At 40.9% G+C, this 10450-nt stretch overlaps 2 protein-coding genes across 2 annotated transcripts; both read left to right on the top strand.

Moving 5' to 3' along the window:
• Positions 1-1581, top strand: LOC123760309 (uncharacterized). Its single transcript, XM_045745883.2, has one exon. It carries the CDS (start codon positions 245-247, stop codon positions 1154-1156), a length of 912 nt encoding a protein of 303 aa, XP_045601839.1. The 5' UTR covers positions 1-244; the 3' UTR covers positions 1157-1581.
• Positions 1582-8070: 6489 nt separating this feature from the next.
• On the top strand, positions 8071-9535 carry LOC123760310 (uncharacterized). The gene has a single exon (XM_045745885.2). It carries the CDS (start codon positions 8357-8359, stop codon positions 8993-8995), a length of 639 nt encoding a protein of 212 aa, XP_045601841.1. The 5' UTR covers positions 8071-8356; the 3' UTR covers positions 8996-9535.
• The last annotated feature ends 915 nt before the right edge of the window (positions 9536-10450 follow it).

Genomic DNA, 10450 nt, shown 5'->3' with positions numbered 1-10450 from the left:
CATATACGCCCTCAAGGGCAGCAGTCAGTCAGTAGAGACCAGAACGCCGTCTGGTGAACACTGGTCTGTTGCAACACTAAGGAACCACTACAATTTACGTTATACATATTGTGCATTATACATTCTACGCCCCCGAATTTTTGTGAGTGAACCGGCGAAATCTTTTCAAATAATTTAAAGTGCGAGAAAAAACACCCGCTCCCTCTTCCTTAAATATCTGTATTTGATTCAGATAAGAACGAAAATGACGAACTTAAAGTATTTGATGCTGCACTTGGCCGCTGTGATTGTGTGCAGCCAGGAAGTTATTATACGTGACTCGTCGAACATCTGTTTCCTTCCTCCAGCTAAGGGAATCTGCCGTGCTAACATTCCCTCCTTCTTCTACAACCCGGAGACAAATGCTTGCGACTGCTTCGTGTACGGCGGATGTTTGGGCAACGAGAACAGATTCGAGACTCTGGATGAGTGCATGAGAACTTGCAACGTCTTACCTAGTCTGCAGGACAATACTGCCGAGTGTGACAGAGTCTTGGGACGCTTCAACCCACTTGCGAAAAAAGAGGTGTTGGACGCTATCAAGGACTCTGTAAAGCCGACGCAGATCCCACAGGATCCTCCACGTCCTTCATACCTACAGCCAGCGCAACAATTCCTTCAACCAGCGCCACAGATCCTTCAACCAGCGCCACAGATCCTTCAACCAGCGCCACAGATCCTCCAACCAGCCCCACAGATCCTCCAACCAGCACCACAGATCCTCCAACCAGCCCCACAGATCCTCCAACCAGCCCCACAGATCCTTCAACCAGCACCACAGATCCTTCAACCAGCACCACAGATCCTTCAACCAGCACCACAGATCCTTCAACCTGCGCCACAAATCCTCCAACCTGCACCACAAACCATCCAACCAGCCCCACAAACCTTACAGTCGCTTCTGCAACTCCTACAGAAATCGCTACCAACCCAACATCGTGCGCTACTGACTCAGCAATCTTTAACGCAAGGCGAGCGGGTTCCAGCGGGCATGCCAACAGACAGCTGGTTCAGGAGGATAGAGAGTCTGGTATTGGATGACTCAGATTCCAGTGTTGAGTCTCTCTACGTCGGTCAGCCGGCCTTCTTCACCCTGGATCATGACGATGATGACTAGAAATCATACCGATGCTTTTCTCGTTCTAGGAGAAACATTTAATATATGATCTATGATACAGTATTATCAGATCGAGTGGGGAATTTTTATATTATATATGTATATATATATTTTAAGTTTTGTATTATTTCATTTCAGAATGTATATTTTACGTTTTAGAATGTATATTTTAGATTTTCATATAAATTATATCTGTTGTTAATTTCTCTTAACAGCATTGATGTATATAATATTACTGTGTAGCCTATCCCGTAAACACTGCCCGAATTGTTGTAATTAAACACATTGTTGTAATTAATTCCACCCTTTTCTTGGGGTTGGAACTGTACATGTACTATGTATATAATTCTATGTACTGTCCTTAAAATAATTTTTTAATGTACATGAACACCTGTAAAATAAAATTAATTTATAATTTAGAAAAATGTTTTTTATTTGTGTAAATAACGATGTCGATAGTCCGTACTTGTTCTATTGTCTAATGGTGAAGAATGGATTGAAAAATGAGGTTACCATTACAATTATATTATTAGGAGAACGCGAGCCTCAGTGTAAGACAAACTCATTGTGAGTTGACCAGACCACACTAGAAACTGAAGGGACGACGACGTTTCGGTCTGGCCTTGCTACCATTCTCAAATCAATTGAATATTGTGAGGCTAGCGTTCTCCTTAATAGGTGACTGATTTGATGAAACCTATCGGTGTTCCCTTCCCATTGAGTGTTTTCGGGTATCGAAAACTCTTCCTATTGCTATCTTAGCGAAATATCCAAAATTTGCTTACTGTAGGGATGCATGTACACGACTGTAAATCTGCCGCCCAGTTGGGTGGGAGCAAGACACCCGCAGACCCTGTGGGTGTGACTCACCATAGATGTATAGTGACTTGCGAGTCTCTTGTTGAATCATTTGTGATACAAAAGATTATTAATTTGTGTAGTTGATTAAATGGTGATTGATTTTTCTTTATAAGTGTCTTTATAAGTGTATCAAATTTACCAGCAGCTTGATACATAAAACATACGGACATAGTATGTATATTCTCATATATGTATGAGTATGTACAGGCGATGAGTCACAATAACATGGCTAAAGTATGTTGACCAGACCACACACTAGAAGGTGAAGGGACAACGATGTTTCGGTCCGTCCTGGACCATTCTCAAGTCGATTGATGTACATACTTGTACATCAATGAATGTACAAGTGCCAGAGGGTTCAGAACCGATTAGGTGTAATCCTTCACACCATCGCCCACGGGATGCGTATGGGGGGCATAATAAAGAAAGAAATTGATAAATTGATTATCAACAGCATAAAGGAAAGTCTGCAATGGTAGGTGGGAATAATATTTTCCCACTTAGTGTTAACTAGCAGGGAAACACAAATTAATGACATCGAAATAGGGAGAGAGCTAGGGAACTGTGATCACAAAGAAGTGATATTTAGCATAGAATGGAATAAACCTATAGTAGAATATTCTGTTAAAGTGCCAGATTTTCGAAAAGCTGACTTCAATAGCCTAAGAAATTTTTTGGGAAAGTATTGGGCATGGGATGTGGGCCGGTCTTGGAGCGGGACATGAACCCAGCGATAGGTGCCGTAAAAGGGGATTTCGATGTGGATTCAAAATATAACTTATTTAAGAATATTCTAAGCAAATCACAGGAACGTAGTATACCATACAAATTGAATAGATCGAATAATGGTCCAAAGTGGATAACAAAGGACCTGAAGAACCTTATAGGTAAAAAGAGACCGTGGAATAAAAGGATTTAAAATGGGGAAGTCAGTTTAGAACAGGAATTCGCACAACTTGTTAGAAATGTTATAAAAGAGATAAGGAAAGCAAAAAGAAACGCATAGAAGTTCGCATAGCAGGCCAAGACAAATGCTAAAGGGTTTTTTCAGTTATATCAAACTAAGACTAGGGAAAGGATAGGTCCATTAAATCTGAGACAGGTCAAATTTACTATATCTGTATTTACTAAAAAGGAACTTAACAATATGCCTTCAGCGGAACAAGTCTATGTGGGTGGGGATGAGGACAGGTTAACTAGTTTAGCAGTTACCAGGGAGGATGTAATTAAACAAATAGTAAAACTAAAACCAAATAAATCCCCAGGGCCGGATGAAGTGTTTGTCAAGGTGCTTAAAGAATGCAAAGAGGAGCTTTCCGAGCCACTGTCTACCACATTTAACAAATTAATATAGTTAGGCAGAGTGCCAGAGCCATGGAAGGTAGCTAATGAGGTACTAATTTTTAAGAAAGGAGATAGATCACTTTCCTTCAAACTATCGGCCAATTAGCCTAACGTCTATTATGGGAAAGTTACTTGAATCGATAATTGCAAATACAATTCGTCTTCATCTTGAAAAACAAATTAATAAATGAGTCGCAACATGGTTTTACAAATGGCCGTTCATGTTTAATAAATTTGCTATCTTTTTATTCCAGTATAGTTGAGGCAGTTGATAGTGGTAAGGATTGTTATGTTTTGTACCTTGACTTTAGAAAAGCATTTGATACAGTGCCACATGAAAGACTGATTAAAAAAAATAGAGGCTCATGGTATTGGGGGTGCTATAATAAAGTTAGATTAGGGCATGGCTATTCCAAAGGAAACAGAGTTAGTATAAATGGAGTTAAGTCAGATTGGGATAATGTTGTTAGTGGAGTGCCTCAAGGCTCTGTCCTGGGACCTCTGTTGTTTATAATAAGAACAAAGGTGGGTGCAGAAGGCCTATTGGCCCATACGAGGCAGCTCTTATCTATAACCACCCAATCCCACTCATACTTGTCCAATCCGCGCTTGAAACAATCCAGGGACCCCACCTCCACCACGTTACGCGGTAATTGGTTCCACAAATCAACAACCCTGTTACCGAACCAGTATTTACCCAAGTCTTTCCTAAATCTAAACTTATCCAATTTATACCCATTGTTTCGTTTTCTGTCTTGTGTTGATACTTTTAATACCCTAATATATATATAAATGATTTAATTTCAAGTTTGAGTAGCAACATCTGCAAATTTGCAGATGATACAAAAATCGGTAGGGAAATTAACACGGAAGAAGACTCACTATCACTTCAAGTTGATCTAAATAAGGGTTTGAAATGATCAAAAGATTGGCAGATGCAGTTTAATGCTGATAAATGTAAAGTTCTGAGGCTAGGTAATGATGAATGGTAATGAGTTACAAGATACGAGCTAGATGGTGTTGAGATTGCGAAAGGGATCTGGGAGTTATGATAAGTAAGAATTTAAAACAAAAGGATCAATGCATGAATGTTCGTAATAAGGCAAATAAGACACTGGGATTTATTAATCGAAGTGTTAGTAACAAGACACCTGGTGTGGTTCTTCAGCTATATCTTGCTCTGGTTAGGTCCCATTTAGATTATGCAGTTCAATTTTGCTCGCCATACTATAGAATGGATACAAATTCACTTGAATGTGTCCAGCGTAGGACGATTAATTCCCCAAATTAGAAATCTTTCATATGAAGAAATATTAACAAAGCTTAAATTGCATTGACTGGAAAGGCGAAGAGTTAGGGGTGACATAATAGAGGTTTACAAGTGGATGAATGGACATAACAAAGGGGATATTAATAGGGTATTAAAAGTATCAACACAAGACAGAACACGAAACAATGGGTATAAATTGGATATATAAATTGGAGGCTTTCTGCAGTTCTCATTATTACTACTATCCCCTACACCTTACTTTCCTCCTCAGCTCTCTCTTGCCTATTTATTGCCTGTCCCTACCTCCTCATCACTGAGCTGTTTGCCATACAACAGGCATTCGCATATGTGATTGCACAAAACACTCAAAATGCAATCATACACACAGACTCAAAAGCTGCACTTCAAATACTAGGACAAAAACAGTGGAAAGATAATGTGGAAATAACTACCACCATTTTGTATCTTGGAGCAGTCGCTAAAGGCAAAGAACTCAACATAACTTTATTTATTTATTTATATATATACAAGAAGGTACATTGGGTTTGTGAGAATACATTGGATAGTACAGTATTTTCATTCTTGTAAAGCCTCTAGTACGCACAGCGTTTCGGGCAGGTCCTTAATCTAGCAGAATCTTTCAACTGGATCCCATCCCATTAAATGAAAAAGCTGATGAAATTGCTAAATTGGCAACTCGCCATCCAGTGATACATAAAACAATTCAACCCAGCCTAGAGAACATAAAAAACATCATCACCAAAAAACTCTCACATCTCAACAAAGCCTACCTGCACCAGAGAATAGCTGAAGGTTCGCCATCTGCAACATGGTATCTTCAGGCAACCAAATTAGAAAGGTTAAATATCCCAAAAGGAATCCACAGGGAAATAGCAGTTAGGCTATATAGACTACGTCTAGGTTACAGATGCAACTGGGAGATTGGTGAACCCCGACAGAGAGAGTGCATCTTCTGCCAAACTGTCACAGAAAAGCCATTACTTCACTATCTTCTGGAATGTGAAGCAACCAATGACCTTAGAAGAGCTTTAAGAGTTCCTGAATCATGCAGTGGCCACCCTGAAGCCATCAACACAGCCACTCTCCTGGTCAACAAAGGTGTCCAGCAGCTGGACACCCTCAAAGACTGTGAAGCAGTATCCTCCCCCGCGATAACAGCTTGATGGATAAATGCAACCTCAGAATACTGAGAGAAAAAAAATTGTACCACTTACGGGCTATTCATGCCCGTGCCACCTCTTGGGTGGCTTAATCTTTATCAATCAATCTTTATCTCCTCATCACCACGGGAGACATCTCCCGTCACGCAGGGTGCAGTCGCACCTCCACAGATCTCCAGTATCATCTATTGATACTGGAAATGGCTCAAAAGGGCCACCACTTATGGGCTATTCATGCCCAAGCCACCTTTTGGGTGGCTTAATCTTCTCTCTCTCTTCTCTCCTCATCACAATCGACTTGAGAATGGTCTAGGACGAACCGAAACGTCGTCGTCCCTTCAACTTCTAGTGGTCAACATAAATTGGATAAGTTTAGATTTAGGAAAGACTTGGGTAAATACTGGTTCGGTAACATGGTTGTTGATTTGTGGAACCAATTACCGTGTAACGTGGTGGTGGGGTCCCTCGATTGTTTCGAGGGACCCCACCACCACGGGTTGGGTTGGACATGTTTATGAGTGGGATTGGGTGGTTATAGATAGTAGCTGCCTCGTATAGGCCAATAGTCCTTCTGTAGTTACCTTTGTTCTTATGTTCTTCCGTGTTAATTTCCCTACCGATTTTTGTTTCATCGGCAAATTTGCAAATGTTGCTACTTAAACCTGAATCTGAATCATTTATATATATTAGAAACAACAGAGGTCCCAAGACAGAGCCTTGAGGCACTCCACTTACAATATTTAAGAACATAACATAAGAACATAAGAACAAAGGTAACTGCAGAAGGCCTATTGGCCCATACGAGGCAGCTCCTGTCTATAACCACCCAATCCCACTCATATACATGTCCAACCCGCGCTTGAAATAAACGAGGGACCCCCATCTCCACCACGTTACGCGGCAATTGGTTCCACAAATCAACAACCCTGTTACTGAACCAGTATTTACCCAAGTCTTTCCTAAATCTAAACTTATCCAATTTATACCCATTGTTTCGTGTTCTGTCTTGTCCTGTTCTGTGATATCTTCTCATGTGGCTAAGAAATAACACCAACACATTATCCTCCATTTACTCTACTTTGAAACCCCACTCTCACACTCCTCTCACCCACACACTCTACCATATACTGACAACCTTCTCACCCACATACTCCAAGATACTGACACTCTTGAATTCCTCTCTCACACACTACTTGACTCTGACAGTTTCTCCTCCACAAAATACTTCACACACTCCTCCCACCCTGTTCGCCTTCTGTAGTCTCTCTCTAATACCAAACCAGAAAATTGCTCTAGTTGGTTTAATCAGGAACGTTTATCGACTAGTGTGAATTATTGAGGAGTGGGTGCTGGGCCGTGGCTGGGAGGGAGTCTGACTAGTAGGACAGATGGGGGAGGGGTCTTGTAATTTTCCCACTCTGACTCAACCCCATTTATACTAACTCTCTGTTTCCTACATCTGGGTAATTTTTCGTTACCTCAGCATCTGATTCCCCTAATTTTCCAATGACATCACCAGCCATCTTCCTCAATAACTCTGTTTTTTCCGTGATAACATATTTAACCCCATTTTCATATTTATTCCCACTTTCGATATTAAACTAAAAGGATTAAAGAACCGCCTTCTATCAACCCTAATATGCAATGACATAAGAACATTAGATTGAAGGTAACTGTACAAGACCCATACGAAGCAGGTACTATTTATATCCACCCAATCACATTCATATATGTCTAACCTATGCTTGAAACAATCAATGGATCCTACTTCTATTATGTTACGCGGTAATTGAATCCACAAATCAACAACCCAGTTACCAAACAAGTATTTATCCAATGTCTTTGCTAGACCTAAACTTATTTAATTTATACCCATAGTTTCGTGTTCTGTCTTGTGTTGATACTTTTAATATCGTATTAATATCCCCCTTTGTTAAGAACATAAGAACAAAGGCAACTGCAGAAGGCCCACACGAGGTAGCTCCCACTTACAACCACCCAATCCCACTTACATGCATGCCCAACCCACGCCTGAAACAATCGAGCCGGGAAGTTGCAACGTGGCGCCAAAATCCCGGAACGATAACACGCAAGCGTTATAAAGACTCGCGCTCATATATACAACCTCAAACGGCAGCAATCGGGTTTACGGGCTCACCATAGCCCGTGCTACTTTGGAACGTTTTGTTCCGAGTAGCTGAATCTAAAACAACAACAACAACAGGCAGCAATCAGTAGTGGCCAGGACGTCGTGTCGTAAACCCGTGACCTGTTTCAACACCACACCAACGAAACACTACATATACGCCCGCAACGGCAGCAGTCAGTCAGTAGAGACCAGAACATCGTCTCGTGAACACTGGTCTGTTGCAACACTAACGAACCACAACATTTTACGTTATACATATTGTGCATTTTACATTCTACGCCCCAAGTTGTTTTATGGGTGAACCGGTCGAATCTTTTCAAATAATTTAAAGTGCGAGAAAAAACACCCACTCCTTCTTCCCTAAATATCTGTATTTGATTCAGATAAAAACTAAAATGACGAATTTGAAATATTTGATGCTGCACTTGGCCGCTGTGATTGTGTGCGGCCAGGAAGTTATACCTGACACGTCGAACATCTGTTTCCTTCCTCCAACTACGGGATTCTGCCTGGCTTACTTTACCAGATTCTTCTACAACCCGGAGACACATGCTTGCGACTGCTTCGTGTACGGCGGATGTGAGGGCAACGAGAACAGATTCGACACTCTGGATGAGTGCATGAGAACTTGCAACGTCTTACCTAGTCTGCAGGAAAATACTGCCGAGTGTGACAGAGTCTTGGGACGCTTCAACCCACTGGCGAAAAAAGAGGTGTTGGACGCTATCAAGGACTCTGTAAGGCCGACGCAGATCCCACAGGATCCTACACATCCTTCATACCTACAGCCAGCGCAACAAATCCTTCAACCCGCGCCACAGATCCTTCAACCTGCACCACAGATCCTTCAACCAGCGCCACAGATTCTTCAACCAGCGCCACAGATCCTTCAACCAGCGCCACAGATCCTTCAACCAGTGCCACAGATCCTTCAACCAGCGCCACAGATCCTTCAACCAGCGCCACAGATCCTCCAACCAGCACCACAAACCTTACAGTCGCTTCTACAACTAAAGAGAGCGCTACCAATTTAACGTGTGCCACTGACTCAGCAACCTTTACCGTAAGGCGAGCGGGTTCCAGCGGGCATGTGGGAAGACAGCTGGTTCAGGAGGATACGGAGCCTGGTATTGGATGACTCAGGTTCTAGGGTTGGCTCTCTCTACGTCGGTCAGCCGGCCTTCTTCACCCTGGATCTTGACGATGCTTTTCTCGTTCTACGAAAAACGTTTAATATATGATCTATGATACAGTATTATCAGATCAAGTGGGGAATTTTTATATTATATATGTATATATATACTGTATATATATTAAGTTTTTGTATATTTTCATTTCAGAATGTATATTTTTTGATTTTCATATAAATTTTATCTGTTGTGTCTTAACAGCACTGATGTATTTAAATATTTATATAATATTATTGTGTAGCCTATCCCGTAAACACTCCCTCAATAATTAAACACATTTCCACCCTTTTCTTGGGGTTGGAACTGTAACTGTACATGAATTATGTATATAATTCTATGTACTGTTCATAAAATAAATTTTAATGTACATGAAAATAAAATTAATTTATAATTTGGAAAAAATGTTTTTTATTTGTTTGAATTAACGTTGTCGATAGTCCGTAGTTGTTCTATTGTCTAATGGTAAAGAATGGATTGAAAAATAAGGTTACCATTACAATAAACGTATACATTACAATTATATTATTAGGAGAACGCGAGTCTCTCAGTGTAGGACAAACTCATTGTGAGTTGAGCAGACCACACACTAGAACGTGAAGGGACGACGACGTTTCGGTCCGGCCTTGCTACCATTCTCAAGTCGATTGTATATTGTGAGGCTAGGTGACTGGTTTGATGAAAACTATCAATGTTCTCTTCCCATTGAGTGCTTTCGGGTATCAAAAGCACTCGCAAAGAGAAAGCACTCTAACCATTGCTATCTTAGCGAAGTATCCAAAATTTGCTTACTGTAGGGATGCATGCACACGACTGTAAAGCTGCCGCCCAGTTGGGTGGCAGCAAGACACCCGCAAACCCTGTGGGTGTGTGACTCACCATAGATGTATAGTGACTTGTGGGCCTCTTGTTGAATCATTTGTGATACAAAAGATTATTGATGTGTGTATTTGTGTAGGTGAATGATGTGTGTATTTGTGTAGGTGAATGATGTGTGTATTTGTGTAGGTGAATGATGTGTGTATTTGTGTAGGTGATTGATATGCGTGATTATAAGTGTATCAAAATGACCAGCAGTTTGATACATAAGACATACGTACATAGATGTACGTATGTACTTGTATATACTCATATATGTATGAGTATGTACATGTATATACAACATTGATAATTGTGTAACTAGTGTTAAAAATTGTTATTTGCTTAGCTAAACGAACTAGAGGGTTCAGTTCCTGAACCGATTAGGTGTAATCCTTCACACCATCGCCCACGGGATGCGTATGGGGAGCATAATAAAGAAAG

Source organism: Procambarus clarkii, chromosome 39 (genome assembly GCF_040958095.1).
Source record: "Procambarus clarkii isolate CNS0578487 chromosome 39, FALCON_Pclarkii_2.0, whole genome shotgun sequence".
Lineage (NCBI taxonomy): Eukaryota > Metazoa > Arthropoda > Malacostraca > Decapoda > Cambaridae > Procambarus > Procambarus clarkii.
Note: the sequence above shows the minus strand (reverse complement) of the source record. Positions and strands in the feature narration are given on the sequence as shown.

Coding starts and splice junctions, on each gene's coding strand:
- LOC123760310 (XM_045745885.2), top strand. CDS start 8,357: ATGACGAATTTGAAATATTTGATGCTGCACTTGGCCGCTGTGATTGTG.
- LOC123760309 (XM_045745883.2), top strand. CDS start 245: ATGACGAACTTAAAGTATTTGATGCTGCACTTGGCCGCTGTGATTGTG.